Source organism: Dendrobates tinctorius, unplaced genomic scaffold, assembly GCF_039654945.1.
Source record: "Dendrobates tinctorius isolate UK_male_01 unplaced genomic scaffold, ASM3965494v1 ptg000007l, whole genome shotgun sequence".
Classification (NCBI taxonomy): domain Eukaryota; kingdom Metazoa; phylum Chordata; class Amphibia; order Anura; family Dendrobatidae; genus Dendrobates; species Dendrobates tinctorius.
The window spans coordinates 30,246,021-30,268,289 of NW_027361675.1; the positions used below are offsets into that span (position 1 = coordinate 30,246,021).

General features: G+C 42.3%; 1 protein-coding gene across 4 annotated transcripts in view; it reads right to left on the bottom strand.

The window, feature by feature from the left end:
* RNFT1 (ring finger protein, transmembrane 1) overlaps positions 1-22,269 on the bottom strand; it is a 53,894-nt gene that overhangs the window by 22,923 nt on the left and 8,702 nt on the right. For all 4 annotated transcript variants that reach the window (XM_073573146.1, XM_073573139.1, XM_073573125.1 and 1 more), the window contains exons 2-5: positions 10,832-11,250; positions 8,789-8,865; positions 1,363-1,463; positions 1,069-1,222 (exon numbers count right to left, since the gene is read on the bottom strand). In XM_073573146.1, the coding sequence (XP_073429247.1) occupies positions 1,069-1,222; positions 1,363-1,463; positions 8,789-8,865; positions 10,832-11,201 (702 nt within the window). In that variant the 5' untranslated portion in view covers positions 11,202-11,250. The remainder of the gene's footprint in view (positions 1-1,068; positions 1,223-1,362; positions 1,464-8,788; positions 8,866-10,831; positions 11,251-22,269) is intronic.

Genomic DNA, 22,269 nt, shown 5'->3' on the forward strand with positions numbered 1-22,269 from the left:
GGTCCGATGGGTCCGGCGCCTGCGCACTGCAGTATTCTGCTCTGCCCTCAACAGGGCAGAGCAGTGCACCTGCGCAGGAGCCACAACAGGCAGCAAAGAAGAGGACGTCACCGTTAGAAGATGGGAGGCGCCGGTCGGCAACACCCATCGGACCAAGACCGGACCGCCCCCCCCCCCGTTGAGTATAATCTAACTCGTTTTTCTTCTCTTTCAGGTTACATCGGGGCTTATCTACAGCATTACAGAATGCTGTAGATAGATCCCTGATGGTGGTGCCGGCTGCCGATACTCGAAAAATGGGGTGACAGATTCCCTTTAATTGAATCTTCCAGAAAACCCACACACACACCCGTACACTTCTTTTTGGCCCTCCCATAGCTGTCCAGAGCCGCCGGTCATCTATTCGGCTTCTCTGTCCACTATCTTTATTCCAGGTGGCCGAGACTTCTAGTCACTAGGTTCGACGACATGACATGTGGGATATGATACATGTGACACCATACGGCCTAGTGAGCAGACGACCTGGATATGAGTGGCTGGAGACCCAGATAAAGATAAAAGACAGAAGAACCAATTGAAGGCCCAGTGGTGATGCTACAGATATGGATATTGCCTAAGAGTACACAAATTTTTTTAACCCCTTCCTGGTCCTCTTTAATTCAGCAAAATGGAATCCCTTTCTCAAATGGAGTGGAGGTGTGCATGCTTGGCCTCCACTCCATTCACTGCCAATGGGACTGCCAGAAATAGTTGAGTACTGCACTCAGCTTTCTTCAGCAGCCAAAGACAATGTCCAAACAATCAAGGGAGTGGAGGTCAAGCATACACTCCATTTAAATGGGGCTGCATGCAGAGCAGTTTTTTGGTCTAGCACAGCCCCATACTCCAAATGAAAGGGGATAACTTGTGATTTTGGGAACTATTTAGAGGGTAAAAGCAGTGCAAAACATTACAAGTTTTCACATGACTTGCAATATTATTAAATATGATCTATAGATCTACTAAGTAGCCTACATCAGAAAATACTTCAACTATGATTAAGGCATATTAAATATTGGAATAGATTACCTTGCTTGTATGTGACATCATAACAGAAGGCACCAGGAGAATCAGGCACTTCAGGCCCATGAAGAAAAATTTCACAACAAAGTCTGTTATACCCACAACCCACAAAGCATCCCAGAACTGCAAAGGTCCAAGAGCAGGATTCATAAAAATCAAGCTATAAAAATAAAGGTAAAAAGATACAAAGTAATGTAACCTGGAAATAATAAAAAGACTTCCTAACACAATCTTGGTATTATAGAATAACATTGGTCAGAAGTCTAAGTTTTCATTATATATGTATATATTAAGACGTACCTATAATAAAGTGCCTGAGATGAGAAGCTGTAATACAAAAGCACTGAGCAGCTGGACAAAAATACCAGGAGCCAGACGCATTGCAATTTGGAATACTTATCCTATGAAACAAGTAAAAAAAGGTTTTTAAATGTACCCAATTCTGCACAAATACAGTTGTGAGTGGTAAATATTAATTATTTTAAGAAAAGGCAAAAAATATTACTAATAAGTAATCTGAGTATGGGTATTAAAGCATAAACTGTGCCTGCCAACCAGAGGACATTAAAGGGAATCTGTCACCCCTTTTTTGAGATATCATATAATGATATCATTCAATTGTGTGTCACATAAGGATTCTCTTAGTACTTTTGCTTCCCCCTGACCCCGCACCTTTCATGCATAAATACCTTTTTTATATCGGTTCAGATGTCTGTAAACTGTCGCTGTCCAGTCCGCTGGGCGGGGCTTATTCAACTGCTCCCCCACTCCCTGTCTTGCTCTACACAAGAAGAAATGCATAGAGCAAGACAGGGAGGGGGGAGCAGTTGAATAAGCCCCGCCCAGCGGACCAGACAGCGGCAGTTTACAGACATCTGAACCGATATAAAAAAAGGTATTTATGCATGAAAGGTGCGGGGTCAGGGGGAAGCAAAAGTACTAAGAGAATCCTTATGTGACACACAATTGAATAATATTATATGATATCTCAAAAAAGGGGTGACAGATTCCCTTTAAAGGGTATTCACACAAAAAAAGCATTTCTCATTCATTAGAAATGCCAGAAAGGGACGATAGATTTGGTTTTCCACTCTGAGACCCACCCACTTGTAGATGTAGCCAGAGGCAAATGCAAGGTCACTTTTCCACTTATTTTCCACCTGAAATGGCAACCACCTTGTAAGGCAGAACTTTCTGAACTTGCCCATTCCCCACATAGGTGCAGGTCCCAGTAGGGCGACCAGCACATACCTAACCATTATGGCATGCCCTGTGTATGTAGATGAAAAAAATGTCTCAATTAGGGTATTTGCGCACTCAGTTCTTGTAGGCGATCGGACCACCCTCCAGAAAGGGTTTGTGCACACAACAGATTTTCGAGTATGAGTGATATCAGCGTTTTTCTTCTCTCTACATCCGAGAAAATCTCATACCACTCTGATCAAAGTATGATCAGAATAATTGGACTGTTTTTCTCAGATCTGTACACATCAATAGTGTGAACCTACCCTAAGGCTATGGTAACATTTTCTCCAGCAAGCAAAAATAATATTTAATGCCAAACACACTTCTGGAATTCCACCTTTTCTCTGCAGTTTTGAAAACCTAAAGTGTGTGCTTTTTTTTTCTTTAGCATTTGTTCATCATTTCTGGAACCCTTTTGCGATGATTTTTTCCGCTGGCTTTTTTTTTTATCCATCTTTTATTTTGTGTGTGTAATTTCAGTGTCTTTTTATGGTCATTTTCCAGATGTTTTTCTATAAATTCTATTAAGCAATGAAGAAGACGCTAGCATTTTCTACACAAAAACGCTGATAAGACACTCAAAAGAGTCGCCGCCGCATCTTCTGGACATCATTTAGTCTGCTCATTGACTTACATGCTAAAGTATGGAGCGTCCTCCCAGCAGAAAATGCCTGAAGAACGTACCTTACTTCTTTAACCCCTTAGCGACAGAGCCAGTTTGCAGCTTAATGACCAGGCCAATTTTTACAATTCTGACCACTGTCCCTTTACGAGGTTATAACTCTGGAACGCTTTAATGGATCCTGCTGATTCTGAGATTGTTTTTTCGTGACATATTGCACTTCATGTTAGTGGTAAAATTTCTTCGATAAGTCTTGTGTTTATTTATGAAAAAAACAGAAATATGGCAAAAAAATTTAAAATTTTGCAATTTTAAAACTTTAAATTTTTATGCCCTTAAATCAGAGAGATGTGTCACAAATTTCTTAATAAATAACATTTCCCACATGTCTACTTTACATCAGCACAATTTTGGATGCAAAATTTTTTTTTGTTAGGAAGTTATAAGGGTTAAAAGTTGACCAGCGATTTCTCATTTTTACAACAAAATTTACAAAGCCATTTTTTTTAGGGACCACATCATATTTAAAGTCATTTTGAGGGGTGTACATGACAGAAAATACCCAAAAGTGGCACCATTCTAAAAACTAGACCCCTCAAGGTGCTCAAAACCACATTCAAGAAGTTTATTAACCCTTTAAGTGCTTCACAGAACCGAAAGCAATGTGGATGGAAAAAATTAACATTTAACTTTTTTTTGGAAAAAAATTACTTCAGAACCAATTTTTTTTATTTTCACAAGTGTTAAAAGAGAAAATCAACCACAAAATTTGTTGTACAATTTCTCCTGAATACGCCGATACCCCATATGTGGGGGTAAACCCCTTTTTCAGCACACGGCAGAGCTCGCAAGGGATGGAGCACCATTTGACTTTTTCAACGCAGAATTGGCTGGAATTAAGATCAGATGCCATGTTGCGTTCAGAGAGCCCTTAATGTGCCTAAACAGTGGAAAACTCCAACAAGTGACCCCATTTTGGAAACTAGACCCATTAAGGAACTTATCTAGATGTGTGGTGAGCACTTTCAACCTTCAAGTGCTTCACAGAAGTTTATAACGTAGAGCCGTGAAAATAAGAAATCCATTTTTTTTTCAACAAAAATGATCTTTTCACCCCCAAATTTTTATTTTTACAAGGGTAACAGGAGAAATCATACCCCCACAGTTATTATGCGATTTGTCCTGAGTACGCTGATACCCCATATGTGGGGAGGAACCACTGTTTGGGTGCATGGGAGAGCTTGGAAGGGAAGGAGTGCCATTTTGGAATGCAGACTTTGATGGAATGGTCTGCGGGCATCATGTCGCGTTTGCAGAGCCCCTGATGGGCCTAAACAGTGGAAACTCCCAACAAGTGACTCCATTTTGGAAACTAGACCCATGAAGGAACTTATCTAGATGTGTGGTGAGCACTTTGAACCTTCAAGTGCTTCACAGAAGTTTATAAACGCAGAGCCGTGAAAATAAGAAATCCATTTTTTTTCCACAAAAATGATCTTTTCGCGCCCAAATTTTTATTTTTACAAGGGTAACAGGAGAAATCATACCCCCACAGTTATTATGCAATTTGTCCTGAGTACACTGATACCCCATATGTGGGGGGGAACCACTGTTTGGGCGCATGGGAGAGCTCGGAAGGGAAGGAGTGCCATTTTGGAATGCAGACTTTGATGGAATGGTCTGCGGGCATCATGTTGCGTTTGCAGAGCCCCTGATGGGCCTAAACAGTGGAAACCCCCCACAAGTGACCCCATTTTGGAAATTAGACCCCCTAAGGAACTTATCTAGATGTGTGGTGAGCACTTTGAACCCCCAAGCGCGTCACAGAAGTTTATAAACGCAGAGCCGTGAAAATAAAAAGTCTTTTATTTCCACAAAAGTGATTTTTTAGACCCCAATTTTTAGACCCCCAAAGTGGGTAAATAGTGGAAACCCCTCAATTCTTGCTCCAACCCTAACCCCAACACACCCCTAACCCTAATCCTAGTTCGCCCTAACCCTAGCCCAACCCTAACCCTTAACCCTAGCCCAACCCTAACCCTAGCCCAACCCTAACCCTTAACCCTAGCCCAACCCTAACCCTAGCCCTAACCTTAGCCTAACCCTAGCCTAACCCTAGCCTAACCTTAGCCTAACCCTAGCCTAACCCTAGCCTAACCCTAACCTAACCCTAGCCTAACCCTAGCCTAACCCTAGCCTAACCCTAGCCTAGCCTAACCCTAGCCCTACCCTAGCCTAACCCTAACCCTAGCCTAACCCTAGCCCTAACCCTAGCCTAACCCTAGCCTAACCCTAGCCTAACCCTAACCCTAGCCTAACCCTAGCCTAACCCTAACCCTAGCCTAACCCTAACCCTAGCCTAACCCTAACCTAACCCTAACCCTACCACCAGCCTAACCCTAGCCTAACCCTAACCCTAGCCCTACCACTAGCCTAACCCTTATGGAAAACTGAAAAAAAAAATATTTTTTTTATTTCATTATGTGTGCCAGAATAAGGGGGTGATAAAAGGGGGGGTTATGTACTATTTTTATTATTTTGATCACTATGATCGTTTATCATAGTGATCAAAATAATGAATGGAATCTGCCAGCCGGAGCTAGCAGATTCCCGGCGGGCGCACTGCGCATGCGCCCGCCATTTTCAAGATGGCGGCGCCCATCGGATGACGCCGGCGGGCGCGGGACCACCGGGAGGGGACGGAGGACAAGGGAGAGGTACCGGGAGGGGACCGGGGACCCTATTTCTCTATCCTCTGATGTGCGATCACATCAGAGGAAAGAGAAATTAAATGTAAAATCGCGGCTTTTTTTTTTTTTGCGGTCGCCGTTATAGGGTTAATAACGGCGATCGCAAAAGCGGGGGTCGGTAAAAACCGACCGATTCATGTTCTCTGGGGTCTCGGCTACCCCTGGCAGCCGAGACCCCGGAGAAAATCCGACACTGGGGGGCGCTATTCACTTAAATCACAGCGCCGTGAATTAACGGCGCTGTGGTTTAAGTACCCTTAATTACCGCCGTTAAAAGGCGTATCGGCGGTCGTTAAGGGGTTAAAACACTTGTGTGTCTTTTCAAAACTCAAAAGCCTGAACATATGAATGGGCACATTCTTTTGAGTGTTTTTGGAGCAGCTATTTATTGCTTTTTCCATTCTGAAGACATTAAAAAAAAAAATGTGCATGTCACTTCTTTAACCCCTTAGCGACAGCCAGTTTGCAGCTTAATGACCGGGCCAATTTTTACAATTCTGACCACTGTCACTTTATGAGGTTATAACTCTGGAACGCTTTAATGGATCCCGCTGATTCGGAGAATGTTTTTTCATGACATATTGTACTTCATGTTAGTGGTAAAATTTCTTCGATAAGTCTTGTGTTTATGAAAAAAACGGAAATATGGCGAAAATTTTGAAAATTTTGCAATTTTAAAACTTTAAATTTTTATGCCCTTAAATCAGAGAGATGTGTCACACAAATTTCTTAATAAATGACATTTCCCACATGTCTACTTTACATCAGCACAATTTTGGAAGCAAAATTGTTTTTTGTTAGGAAGTTATAAGGGTTAAAAGTTGACCAGCAATTTCTCATTTTTACAACAAAATTTACAAAACCATTTTTTTTTTTTAGGGACCACATCATATTTAGGCTGTGTGCCCACGATGCGATTTTTAAGCGTTTTTGCCGCGATTTTCGGCGCGAAAGCGTTTAAAAATCGTGTACAGAACGCTCCCCATGCATTCCTATGGCATTCCGCACATGCTGTGCTTTTTTCCGCGGCAGAATCGCATCGCGGAAAAAAAGTCGCAGCATGGTCATTCTTTTGTGCGGAATCGCAAAGAATTGCTGCGATTCCGCACCCATAGGAATGTATGAGAATCGCTTACTTCCCGCATGTGGCTATGCCCACCATGCGGGAAGTTAAGCGTCTCATGTGCGGATGGTACCCACGGTGTGGAGGAGAGGAGACTGTCCTCCAGGCCCTGGGTACCATACCCCTGTAAAAAAAAAAAAAAGCACATTGTTATGATAGGCAACAATGTGTCATCACTTGAGCTACCACTTTCTAGCTTTGTTTATCCATATCATATTTGCTACACAGGTAACTTAGTGTGGTGCTACTGGCTTTACTATTTGTGACTCTATGTATCATTTTGATATTGAACCGTTTACAGATGGTGTACATGGTGTTAGCAATGAGTGCATTACCATTATAGTGCATACGTATTCTGGGGTGTTATATTGGATACTCATCTCCTTTTTACATTTGTCTATGTCTGTGTGTTTTTGTATTGACTGAATAAAATGGTATATTTTATGGCTATATGCTTCCGTAAGTCCTTTTTGATGATAGTGCTATTGGAAGAGCCACTTTTCTAGGCCTAACTGCTCTGACCATTAAGGAACTTATCTAGATGTGTGGTGAGCACTTTGAACCTTCAAGTGCTTCACAGAAGTTTATAACGTAGAGCCGTGAAAATAAGAAATCCATTTTTTTTTTTCCACAAAAATGAACTTTTCACCCCCAAATTTTTATTTTTACAAGGGTAACAGGAGAAATCATACCCCCACAGTTGTTGTGCGATTTGTCCTGAGTACGCCGATACCCCATATGTGGGGGGGAACCACTGTTGGGCGCATGGGAGAGCTCAGAAGGGAAGGAGTGCCATTTTGGAATGCAGACTTTGATGGAATGGTCTGCGGGCGTCATGTTGCGTTTGCAGAGCCCCTGATGGGCCTAAACAGTGGAAACTCTCCCCCCCCCCCCCCCCCAAGTGACCCCATTTTGGAAATTAGACCCCCTAAGGAACTTATCTAGATGTGTGGTGAGCACTTTGAACCCCCAAGCGCTTCACAGAAGTTTATAAACGCAGAGCCGTGAAAATATAAAGTCTTTCTTATTTCCAAAAAAGTGATTTTTTTAGACCCAATTTTTAGACCCCCAAGGTTGGTAAATTGTGGAAACTCCTCTATTCTTGCTCCAACCCTAACCCCAACACACCCCTAACCCTAATCCTAGTTAGCCCTAACCATAATTCTAACCCTAGCCCAACCCTATCCCTAATGGAAAACTGAAAAAAAATATATTTTCTTTATTTCGTTATGTTGGCCTAACTAAGGGGGTGATAAACGGGGGGATTATGTACCGTTTTGTTTATTTTGATCATGATGATAGTTTATCATCGTGATCAAAATGAATGAATGGAATCTGCCAGCCGGAGCCTGCAGATTCCCGGCGGGCGCACTGCGCATGTGCCCGCCATTTTCTCTGGATCCAAGATGGCGGCGCCCACCGGAGGACGCCGGCGGGACGCGGGACCACCGGGAGGGGGGGAAAATCGGGGACCCTAGTTCTCTCTCCTCTGATGTGCAACGATCACATCAGAGGAAAGAGAAATTTAATGCACAATTGCAGCTTTTTTTTTTGCGGTCGCCGTTATAGGGTTAATAACGGCGATCGCAAAAGCAGGGTTGGTAAAAACCGATCGATTCATGTTCTCTGGGGTCTCGGCTACCCCCGGCAGCCGAGACCTCGGAGAAAATCCGACACTGGGGGGCGCTATTCACTTTCTTCACAGCGCCGTGAATTAGCGGCGCTGTGGTTTATGTACACTTAAATACCGCCGTTAAAAGGCGTATCGGCGGTCGCTAAGGGGTTAAAGCAGCTTCTGATAGAGTCAAGTGCAAACTAGCTACTGTCCAATCAAAACACACCTGAGGAGGGGAAAAAAAAAAAAAAAAAAAAAAAAAAAAAACTTTTCCAAAACTCCTTTAAATCATGATTTCACTCCAGACTCCTAATCTTCATGTGTGTGTCAGTAATCCTTATTCATGGCTACTTAACAAAGAACTTACTTACTCTTAGAAAAACCTGATTTACAATGCTTTTATTTGCATACAGAAAAGTTGTTAGCAGGCCAATTCCAACAGTAATGCCTATTAGAAAACAAAATAAAAAGAAGTTAAAATATAAAACACAACAAAATCTTTCAAAGTAACGGCCCGCTACATGAAATTAAATTTGGAAAGCTGGTTGCATGGTACATCGAAGGTATACCCTAGTGAGGTTTTCTGACAGCTGTCAATCATTACAGAAAGGACATGTGTAAGTAACAGTGCAACTCTTCAGGAGAACAGCACCAAATAGGAATTTCATTGAATCTGGAGATTACGGCTATGTGCACACGCTGTGGATTCTGCTGCGGATTTTGGCAAAATCCGTAGGTCAAAAGACCTGTAGTTTATCCGCGAATTAGCCTGCGGTTTTCCCCTGCGGTTTGACACCTCTACAATGGAGAAGGTGTGAAACCGCTGCGGATTCCGCACAAAGAAGTGACATGCTGCGGTTTTGAAACTGCAGCAAATCCGTGCGGAAAAATCTGCACCGTGTGCACTGCGGTTTTTGTTTTCCATAGAATATAAAGGTACTGTACACTGCAGCAAAAACTGCTGCGGACCCGCAGGGCCAAAACCACTGGGGATCTGCAGCAGAATCCGCAACGTGTGCACACACCCTGTTAATGGGAATTTATCACCAGGTTTTTCCACCTAATCTAAGAGAAGCCCAATGTACAGACAGAGAACCTGATTCCAGCAATTTGTCACATACTGGGCTGCTTGCTGTCGTTTTGATAACCACCTGTTAATAAAACTAATGTCATCACTACAGGACTAGTCCTTAATGCCATGTAGTTCTCCAGCTCTGTATAACCCCATCACCATAAATAAACAAACTGAAGCAGTGGGCAGCAACTAACAGAAAGGTTTTTAACAGGGAAAAATGCAAAGTACTACATCTGGGCAATAAAAATGAAAGAAGCATATACAGAATGGGAGGAATAGGGCTAAGTGGCAGCACATGTGAAAAAGACTTGGGTATACTAATAGATCACAGACTGAATATGAGTCAACAGTGTGATGCAGCAGCAAAAAAGGCAAATGCAATTCTAGGATGTATTAACAGAAGCATACAGTCTAGATCACGTGAAGTCATTATTTCCCTCTACTCCTCTTTGGTCAGACCTCATCAGGAATATTGTGTCCAGTTTTGGGCACCACATTTTAAAAAAAGACATCAACAAACTGGAGCAAGTTCAGAAAAGAGCGACCAGAATGGTGACCGGTCTGCAAACCATGTCTTATGAGGAAAGGTTGCAGGATTTGGGAATGTTTAGTTTGCAAAAGAGAAGACTGAGAGGAGACTTAATAGCGGTCTACAAATATCTAAAGGGCTGTCACATTGTAGAAGGATCATCTTTATTCTCATTTGCACAAGGAAAGACTAGAAGTAATGGGATGAAACTGAATGGGAGGAGACGCAGATTAGATATTAGAAAAAACTTTTTGACAGTTAGAGCGATCAATGAGTGGAACAGGCTGCCACGAGAAGTGGTGAGTTCTCCTTCAATGGAAGTCTTCAAACAGAGGCTGGACAGACATCTGACTGGGATGATTTAGTGAATCCTGCTTTGAGCAGGGGGTTGGACCAGATGGCCCAGGAAGTCCCTTCCAACGCTACGATTCTATGACCACCGATTGAGAGCTTTCTGTGCATACTGTGCATAGATAGGCCGAAAGCTGCCTATCAGTGGGTGGTGCAGACAACATTATCCAGAGCTCAGTATTAGGGTACCGTTACACTTAGCGATGCACCAGCTATCCCGACAACGATATGACCCGGTCAGGATCAGGATTAGAGAATAGGTAGATCCATAGCAGAGAATATAGTCTTAATCAAAGCAACAGCAACCAGTAAAATAAATGATACATCGCTGCAATCGAGGTCTCTGCCCCTACATTATACTGCTCTCAGATGAGGTAGCAAAAACCTTGTGACAGATTCCCTTAAATCCACTTTAAGCCAAACAAAAATAGTTACAATGTGAGTGAAAAGGAGACATACCTGTGAGGTGCTGAACAAGGAGTTTGGCACTAAAGATTAAAATATACGGAAAGCTTTTATCCAACCACTGATAGACATGCAGGACCTCGGAGATGCTGTTGCCATGTTCTCTTGTATCTGTGTTATTTGGATCGTTATGGCCACTCATATCACTGGTATGAGAGTGTGTGTGACCAGGTCGATTCTGAATCCGAATGGTCGGTCGAGCATGTCTTGGGCCGGATCTTGTGCCACTTTCTGAATGTATATTTATTGCTACATCTCCAGAGATGCCGGAACCATCGGCAGGTGAGCGGTTAGTAGGGAGAGAAAGGCAGGGCAAGCCATCACCATTTGCCGTCTGATGGGCATGCCCAGCGCTTGTCTGCATGATGGCAGTCCCCTCTTCTTCCAACTTACAAGCCTCGCTGCCACATTTCCTAAAATGGAAAGAATACATGAGCACACACTGCTCAATCCAAAGGAACCCAAAATAAGAAAATAAAAATTTACTAAAAATAAGGACTCACAACTAGTAAAATAAGTCGTGGAGCCTAATTTTTATGTCACTTTCATAATTTTATATTTTACTTTTTAATATCTTGGGAGAGTGTAAAGATAGCCATTAATAGGCATGAACCACCAACAACTCCCAATTTTAAATATTTTGTATTCCATATGGGGTGTTCATTTGTCCCAGACAGCCGGCTACCTGCTCCTACACATTCTCATGCAGCCAATGACTTTACAAGAACAAATCAAAAACATCTTGCAGTCACACACACACCATCGTGCTGTTTCAAAATGATAGGAATGGCAACCGATCTCTATCCCAGCACATCTTTGCACACTTTTGGGCTTTTAGGGATTATTGCTCATTGCAAGTCATCACAAAAGGCACAAATTTGTGTCAGGACATCAGGGCTGTGGAGTCGGGGTCGGTATAAAATGGACCGACTCCTAAAATATATAATAAATTGGGTACAGTAGTTCAATGCAGAATGTGCTGAATATTTTTTCATAGGAATTTGGGATAGTTATGAAATGTCCTATAAATGGCTGTTCTATTCCTGATCTAAGGCTACATTCACACAGCATTTTTGCTGCGTTTTTTGAGGATACGTTTTTCAGCTGCAAAAGCAGATCAGCTTTTTATAAAACTGAAACACCTGAAATGATTTTGAGCTCATAGATAATGTTTTCAATAGCAAAAGCAGATTAGAAATCTGCTCTATCCATCAATTTATCCATATCTGTCTATCCATATCTTATCTGTACAAAAAAGAATGAAAGCCGGGTAGCACACAGACTAACACTCCTTTTTATTTTTTTAGCACCAGTCAGGTACACCTCATAGCTGCCCAAAACGACGCCCAGGACAGGCATTGCTCGTGTTCAGTAACACATCAACATCAATTGATAGTTGGAATAGACAGACTGCATTCATCACCACATCTTCTTAAGGTGCAGGCTTTATTTTCAAGTGTAGGGGTGTGCAGTATGAGGTTCTGCATCAGCTGAGGTGTGCAGTGAGGTTCTGCGGAACAGTATGAGGTTCTGCCCCCCCTAGGTTTGATCCCGGCTACGCCCATGGTGTGAACGTAGCCTGAGGATCTAGCTTTGTCTTAGCTGAGATAAGTCAGTGCTGCACTTCAGCACCAGTAAAGCTCCTCCTCTACAGACAAGGGTACAAAGTAAACACACTCAGAAAGAAGGAAGGCCTGTACTCATCTCAAAAAAATTGTTAGAGTGAACAGGATAACAAGATTAAGGTAATTATTTCTTAACCCCTTCCCGACCTTTGACACCACATAGGCGTCATGAAAGTCAGTGCCAATCCGACCCATGACGTCCATGCAGCGTCATGAATTCATTACCCCCCTGCGGGTCGGGTGACCGGGGTCACTGAAAGGTCACCCGACCCGCACACAGAGGACCCTTTGAAGTTAACCCCTGGGGGCGTGGCTTAGCCCCCACATGCCTACGATCGCTCTGATTGGCTGCTAAAAGTGAAACTGCCAATCAGAGCGATTGGTAATATTTCACCAATGAAAACAGGTGAAATATTACAATCCAGCCATGGCCATGCTGCAATAGTGGGTGGTGACTGATGACGTGGGACGCCGGACCCTCCGCTTCCTGGGTCTCCGCTCAGCTGATTCAAGCGCCGCATTACCGCGCTCATATAAAAACCGGCACCTTCACTCCTGTCACATACACGTCCCCCTGGAAGAAGCTACAAGCGAAACGCATGTCGGGGCCATCTCCTCGCTCCGTCTACACGGTAATTATGCCTCCCAGTGACAGTTAGCTTCATTAGATGCTTGCATCTATGTTCATATAGCCGGTGTACAGCAATCCTTTTGTGCACTTGCACTACTACATGCATCTTTGGCTTTTGACTTATTTATTGCTGCACCATTGCACCTTCTGGTATACTCTGCCGACTGTCACTATGAATTTACCTCTGCACTATTGCACTTTATATAAAAAATGTTTTGCTTACTGCCATATACTTATGATGCTACATTGGTAGCCTTTGCAGCCATTTTTGGTATTATTTTATGCAAACAGTTCACATGACCTACTAGGTTCTTTCTGGATTCATTTTATCTTTGGCACTTTATACATTCTTTTGAAATCTCCTTTTAATGTGGCTATTCTGCTCTATATTTATCATATGTGAATTCATTAGTATAAGCACTACACTTTTTTTTTGTAGACCCGTGGAGTTCATTCTGTTGTTTCAGTCCCTTAATATCTATGTGATTTTACCTTTCCTTTGTATTCAATAAACTTTCACTTTTTAATTATATTCTTGGTTTCACACTTCTGTTTTTTGGTGTTTATCTTGGCTTGAGGTGTGTCCTTCATTATTTTGGTCTAAATTTAGGATTTGTTAGTTATAACAAATTATCATGATTATATTGCACATAAAAACCGTGCATCTAATCCAATCCTGTGTGATACTGACTGCTGAGCCGTGTATCTAATACTATTATGTGTGATACTGTCTGCTGAGCCATGTATCTAATCCTATCCTGTGTGATACTGACTGCTGAGCTGTGTAATTATATCCTGTGTGATACTGACTGCTAGGCGTGTATCTATTCCTATCCTGTGTGATACTGACTGCTAGGAGTGTATCTATTCCTATCCTGTGTGATGCCGACTGCTGAGCTGTGTATCTAATCCTCTCCTGTGTGATACTGCCTGCTGAGCCATGTGTCTAATCCTCTCCTGTGTGATACTGACTGCTGAGCCGTGCATCTAATCCTATCCTGTGTGATACTGGGCTCCCCCTGCAGTCTGTGTCAGAGGGTGGTCTGTGTTGGCACGGTAATAAATTGTGTTATTTCCAGCTTTACAGAAGGATGATAACACCATAGAAATAAGAATAATAGGCCTCAGTTACCACAATTGTCTACAAAGAAAACTGTGGCAGATAGCAACCACTCACAGCTCATTTTTCATCTTTTAAACAGCTCTGGGACAGTGTGGTGAGTTTTGAGTGGCGACTTTTGTGTTTCGACTTTTATGTGGCGAGGTTGGTGCATGTGCGGTGAAATGTGTGCTGAGGGTGGTATATGTGTTGAAGCACATGGTAGTGTGTGGCACACTGTGTGTGTGTTCATATACCCGTGTGTGATGAGTATCTCATGTCAGGGCCCCACCTTAGCAACTGTACGGTATATACTGTTTGGTGCCATCGCTCTCATTCTTTCAGTCCCCCTTGTTCACATCTGGCAGCTGTCAATTTGCCTCCAACACTTTTCCTTTCACTTTTTCCCCATTATGTAGATAGGGGCAAAATTGTTTGGTGAATTGGAACGCGCAGGGTTAAAATTTCACCTTACAACATAGCCTATGGCGTTCTCGGGGTCCAGATGTGTGACTGTGCCAAATTTTGTGGCTGTAGCTGCGACGGTGCGGATGCCAATCCCGGACATCCACACACACATCCACACTGAGAATATATATCAATATTACATAGTGTATTACATATTTACAATTTATTACAGGTTTTTGTGTTCTAAAGTTGTATTCCAATAAATATATATTATGTTCTATCTAAATATCTTGATTATTGTATCATAAAAATGATTAAATGTCTGATGTTCACATTGTACTACAATAAATTTTTCAACTAAATATAAGCAATATATGTGGCAGTCGGAGATTCGGTGTAGAGTCGGGAGTCACAGGTTTGGCTTACTGACTCCACAGCCCTGCTGGACATGCACGTTTACGGACGAATGACCAAATCTATTCAAGTCCTGAAGGCTTGAGGAGGAGCTATAAGGCTTCCTACAGGAGGACCAACAGGAGAAAAAAAAGCATGTGAAATTATGTAACTACTGAAAAGTAGGGAAGGGGTGTGTGTGTGTGTGTGTTCATGTATGTATCTGCATGTTTCGAGCAATAGCTTGTCTGACTGTCCCTAACATTAGCGACTGTTCCTGACTGTCCTAAGAGAATTAGCGCCCGTCCGCCCATTACTGACCATCCACAAAAGCATTAGCACCTGTCCCTGACTATCAGCGCCCATCCGCCTGTCCCCCAAGAGCATTAACGCCTGTTTAGTGACCGTCCCAAAGAGAATGAGCACCTGTTCCTGACCATTCCTAAGAACATTAGTGCCCATCTGCCCGTCCCCAAGAGCATTAGCGTCTATTCAGTGACAGTCCCCAAGAGCATTAGCACCTGTCCCTGACCATCCCTAAGAGCATTAGCGCCCGAGAGCGCATTCTTGACCGTCCCTAAGAGCATTAGTACTCGTTCGTTCCCGACTGTCCTTAAGAGCAATAGCACCTGTCCCTGACCATCTCTATGAGTATTAGTGCCAGCCTGCTCGCCTGTTCCTCATCATCCCTACGAGTATTTGTGCCGTCCGCTTGTACCTGTTTGTATGAGAATTAGTACCAGGCTGCCTGATCCTAGAGGTATTAGTGCTCACACACCTGTACATTACTTGACTTTTTTTTATTAGTATTTTCATTGTATTATTTAGTATCTATTAGGAAAGATACTAAAATTTCTATTATTCCTTATGATTATTATTTTCTTACTTCTATCCTCCCTGTCTGTTTTCTGGTGTTGTGACAGCCAACAAAATTAAAGAGATTAAGGTGGGATTTTCTCTTATTTTCAATTACTGTTACATTACAGTTGTGGCCAAAAGTATTGACACCCCTGCAATTTTGTCAGATAATACTCAGTTTCTTCCTGAAAATGATTGCAATCACAAATTCTTTGGTATTATTGTCTTAAATGAAAAAACACAAAAATAATTGTCCTAAAGCCAAATTGGATATAATTCCACATCAAACATAAAAAAGAGGGTGGACAAAAGTATTGGCACTGTTCGAAAAATCATGTGATGCTTCTCTAATTTGTGTAATTAACAGCACCTGTAACTTTCTTGTGGCACCTAACAGGTGTTGGCAATAACTAAATCACACTTGCAGCCAGTTGACATGGATTAAAGTTGACTCAACCTCTGTCCTGTGTCCTTGTGTGTACCACATTGAGCATGGAGAAAAGAAAGAAGACCAAAGAACTGTCTGAGGGCTTGAGAAACCAAATTGTGAGGAAGCATGAGCAATCTCAAGGCTACAAGTCCATCTCCAAAGACCTGAATGTTCCTGTGTCTACCGTGCACAGTGTCATCAAGAAGTTTAAAGCCCATGGCACTGTGGCTAACTTCCCTAGATGTGGACGGAAAGAAAAATTGACAAGAGATTTCAACGCAAGATTGTGCGGATGTTGGATAAAGAATCTCGACTAACAACCAAACAAGTTCAAGCTGCCCTGCAGTCCGAGGGTACAACACTGTCAACCCGTAGAATTTGTGTTTGCAATCATTTTCAGGAAGAAACTGAGTATTAGCTGACAGAATTGCAGGGGTGTCAATACTTTTGGCCACAACTGTATGCGTGCATGTCATGCTTCATTTGGCTCATGGTTGGTATTTAGGGTATCTTAACTCCTCCTGATGAACTCCTGTTACGTGATGAATTGTGTCAGAGTATTAATGTCACCAAGTCATGTATATTGTCGACTCACACTATGACACCGGCTGATGGGTTGCACCTCATGCGAAACCGGAACTCCCGCTATCGTAGACCAGCATTGTGGTATATCAACAGAAGGATGTGGAGCAGTAAATCGATATGCAAACTCGATGAGTACCAACTCTCATGCACTGCTATTCTTCTTTGCCTTGAGCACGGATACCACCATCTGCCATTTGATAGATTGATGTAGTACTTTAGTGGGAAATCCAGCCAAACTGGTCTGCCTGCATTGTTATGTGCAGTTACTTTGAAGTTCTTTACTGGCAATTCAAAAGTGCCTTCACCCAGCCTCATAGACACAGTCTACAGCTAATGATCTACCTAGAATTATGGTGGATGAATCCTCAGTAAGTTACCATCTAGGGCGTAGCTCTGTAAATAGTGCTTTATGAATTCTATCATAACACCCTGATGATCTGCTATAGCACTGGTGTAACTTGTTGGCCCCAAGTCAAAATCTCTCAGCCAGGCCTTTAAATACCAACCACTGGTGTTTCACAGTTTTAATCTTCTAATATGTGCAAAAGGAAGTTTTTGCAACTTTAATCCCTGCACCCACTATATTTACACCCTTAGTTATAGGACACTTGCTAATGGGACTAATAAATGTCTATAAATTATGGATTCTATTCCTGAATAATTCTGCTTACCTTACTCTACTAATTGATGTACGGTATACATTTTTAGGAATTGATTTGTAGACACTATATGGGCCCAAATGAGATATGAATTGAATTGTTTTATGGAATCATACTTGACATTTATTGCCATATCAGACTGTTAATATCTTTTACTTATTACCCTGTTTTCATATTTAAAAAGTATTTAATATTTTTTTATAGTATTACACTCGAATTAAGCTTTTATTTTTTCTTATTTTCCCGTTCTTGATTGTCCCCAAGAATAATAGTACCCGTCTGCCTATCCCTGACTGTTCCTATCAGAAATAGTATCCATCTGCTCGGAGGTGGCAAGCGCGGGGAGGACACCACGGAGGGGGCCAGCGCGGGGAGGACACCACAGAGAGACACCAGACCCAACAATGCAGATGAGCTGAAGGCTGCTATCAAAGCAACCTGGGCTTCCAGAACACCTCAGCAGTGCCACAGGCTGATCACCTCCATGCCAGGCCGCATTGATGCAGTAACTGATGCTAAAGGAGCCCCGACCAAGTATTGAGTGCATTTATTGAATATACATTTCAGTAGACCAATATTTCGGATTTTAAAATCATTTTTTAAGCTGGAGTTATAAAGTACCGCATCAAAAAACCCACTCAAAAAAACGAAACTCGGGTGTGGTGCACCACATCAAAAATATAAGAATGTGTATATAGTGTAAACTATGTACATCTATATGTAAAGATTAACCAGGATACAAAAATTCCCTGTATGCACGGGTAATCTAGCCCAATTAGTTGTAATCATCTGGCGAATTATCAATACATCTTATTCCCATAATGGTGAAAGAATTGTTCAGTTATTCTTGGTCTGTATGTTGAAAACATATCCACACTATAGACTATTGCGCAATGCACAGCATACAAAAATCCACAATATATGGGGGTTCCAATAATCCATTCGTTCATGGACTATATAGCCTAAAAATATACAGGAGCACACAAACTGTTCCTCATGATCATGTAGTAGTAAAAGAGGGAGAATAGATGACCCCTCTCTCCAATAACATCATAATCAAATACATAGCAAGTCAATTCAATTTAGCCCTTCATTCATGGACAGTATGATTGAAAAATATAAAGAAATGGGTTCAATCTATCCACATCACCATGCAAAGAAAACTTAGGAAAGGGTTAATTAGCCCATTTATCACCAGATATACAGTGGGGAAAAAAAAGTATTTAGTCAGTCAGCAATAGTGCAAGTTCCACCACTTAAAAAGATGTGAGGCGTCTGTAATTTACATCATAGGTAGACCTCAACTATGGGAGACAAAGTGAGCAAAAAAAATCCAGAAAATCACATTGTTTTTTTTTCATTTTATTTGCATATTATGGTGGAAAATAAGTATTTGGTCAGAAACAAGCAATCAAGATTTCTGGCTCTCACAGACCTGTAACTTCTTCTCCTCTTTCCTCCACTCATTACCTGTAGTAATGGCACCTGTTTAAACTTGTTATCAGTATAAAAAGACACCTGTGCACACCCTCAAACAGTCTGACTCCAAACTCCACTATGGTGAAGACCAAAGAGCTGTCAAAGGACACCAGAAACAAAATTGTAGCCCTGCACCAGGCTGGGAAGACTGAATCTGCAATAGCCAACCAGCTTGGAGTGAAGAAATCAACTGTGGGAGCAATAATTAGAAAATGGAAGACATACAAGACCACTGATAATCTCCCTCGATCTGGTGCTCCACGCAAAATCCCACCCCGTGGGGTCAGAATGATCACAAGAACGGTAAGCAAAAATCCCAGAACCACGCGGGGGGACCTAGTGAATGAACTGCAGAGAGCTGGGACCAATGTAACAAGGCCTACCATAAGTAACACACTATGCCACCATGGACTCAGATCCTGCAGTGCCAGACGTGTCCCACTGCTTAAGCCTGTACATGTCCGGGCCCGTCTGAAGTTTGCTAGAGAGCATTTGGATGATCCAGAGGAGTTTTGGGAGAATGTCCTATGGTCTGATGAAACCAAACTGGAACTGTTTGGTAGAAACACAACTTGTCGTGTTCGGAGGAAAAAGAATACTGAGTTGCATCCATCAAACACCATACCTACTGTAAAGCATGGTGGTGGAAACATCATGCTTTGGGGATGTTTCTCTGCAAAGGGGCCAGGACGACTGATCCGGGTACATGAAAGAATGAATGGGGCCATATATCGTGAGATTTTGAGTGCAAACCTCCTTCCATCAGCAAGGGCATTGAAGATGAAACGTGGCTGGGTCTTTCAACATGACAATGATCCAAAGCACACCGCCAGGGCAACGAAGGAGTGGCTTCGTAAGAAGCATTTCAAGGTCCTGGAGTGGCCTAGCCAGTCTCCAGATCTCAACCCTATAGAAAACCTTTGGAGGGAGTTGAAAGTCCGTGTTGCCAAGCGAAAAGCCAAAAACATCACTGCTCTAGAGGAGATCTGCATGGAGAAATGGGCCAACATACCAACAACAGTGTGTGGCAACCTTGTGAAGACTTACAGAAAACATTTGACCTCTGTCATTGCCAACAAAGGATATATCACAAAGTATTGAGATGAAATTTTGTTTCTGACCAAATACTTATTTTCCACCATAATATGCAAATAAAATGAAAAAAAAAAACAGAATGTGATTTTCTGGATTTTTTTTTCTCAGTTTGTCTCCCATAGTTGAGGTCTACCTATGATGTAAATTACAGACGCCTCTCATCTTTTTAAGTGGTGGAACTTGCACTATTGCTGACTGACTAAATACTTTTTTTCCCCACTGTAACTCCAATGTAAACTCGACGCGTTTCCCCCCTTCCGAGGTTCATCAGGAGTGTGATGGAAAAAGTGGAGCACTTATCTTAAACATAAGATGTGCAGGATGTGCCTAGATGGTCAGGGACAATCCCCTCTCATGGTATGATGCCTGAAGTCTGTAGCCGCTAACTGCCATTATATAGAGCATAGGTATGTGGGGACTCTGCAGGAGCTGTATCAGGGAACAGGAAACAGGTAACTGACACGCAATCAGCTGACACGCACGCCACGGCACCTGTTGGTGTGCTATGCTCTATATAATGGCGTAGCCAGGATCAAACCTAGGGGGGGCAGAACCTCATACTGCACACCTCAGCTGCTGCAGAAGCTCATACTGCACACCCCTACACTTGAAAAGGAGTGTTAAGCCCCCTTTACATCTAGCGATGCACCAGCGATCCCGACAATGATATGACCCGGTCAGGATAGCTGGTACGTCGCTAGTGAGCTGCCAAACAGGCAGATCTCACAGCGACGTAGCAGCGGTCGTTACTTACCTTTCAGATGCGGCGATGATGACGTCCTCCCGCCCGCGTCCACGCGAAATGGACGTGCGCGATCAGCGATAACCAGCGGGGAGCCGGTCGGCGGTAAGTATCACACATAGCAATATCGCTGCTGCGTCACAAAATCGGTGACGCTTTAGCAATATTGCTAGCGATATCGCTATGTGTAAAGCCCCCTTCAGTCTGTGTTACCCGGCTTTCATTCTTTTTGGTACAGATAAGATATGTACAGACAGATATGGATAAATGGATGGATAGAGCAGATTTCTAATCTGCTTTTGCTATTGAAAACATTATCTATGAGCTCAAAAACCTTTCAGGTGATGCGGTTTTTTAAAAAGCTGATCTGCTTTTGCAACTGAAAAACGTAAACTCAAAACGCAGGAAAAACGCTGTGTGTGAATGTAGCCTTAGATCAGGAATAGAACAGCCATTTTTAGGACATTTCATAACTTTCCCAAATTCCTATGAAAAAATATTCAGCACATTCTGCATTGAGCTACTGTACCCAATTTATTATATATTTTAGGAGTCGGTCTATTTTATACCGACTCCACCAAAATGAGCACCGACTCCACAGCCCTGCCGTGCATACAGGGAATTTTTGTATCCTGGTTAATTTTTACATATAGATGTACATAGTTTACACTATATACATATTCTTGCATTTTTGTTTTTTGATGTGGTGCACCACACCCGAGTTTCGTTTTTTTGAGGGGGCTTTTTCAAGGGGTATTTTTTTCATATATGTATCAGTGACCTTTATATGAAATATTGAATTACAAGAGGATGTGTGCTGAGGAGATTATATCTAATGATTTTTGATGTACTTCTAATTGTATAGCGGCTCAATAGTCCTTTTTTTTGGTCTTTTTGGGAGCTCTACTTATATCTAAACATAACCACATTAGATTAGTCTAGATATGAGGGTGCTGGAGAATATAAATCTCTAGATAGAGACCATTTATCATAGTATACATCTCAATTGAGATGAGCACCTGGGAAGAAATCCAAGAAGCCTTCACTCAGACATTTCTCCTCTTTCTCACCTACCTTTTTAACACCTTATCACAACCCTGCCACTACAGGGCCCTATAGGGGTAGCAGGGAGAGCAGTCGAGGAGTGGGGGGGCCAATGCGCAGGTCCTAGGGCTCCAACCTCCGCTGACAGGTAGGGACAGGTCAGCATAGGGACAGGCACTTCCCTATGGTGTTCATTCTTTTGTGTATGATGCATTACTAATTTTAGTGTATTTTTTGCTTAATTGATTATTAAAGGTTTGAAATTTTTAACAGGAATATATGAGATAACTGTGAATTTTTGACTTAATCTCAAAAATATTTTTTGATACTGTGATTCAGTTATAAAGTATTCTAATTTAGTGATGAGATGACGACTTTTGGGTT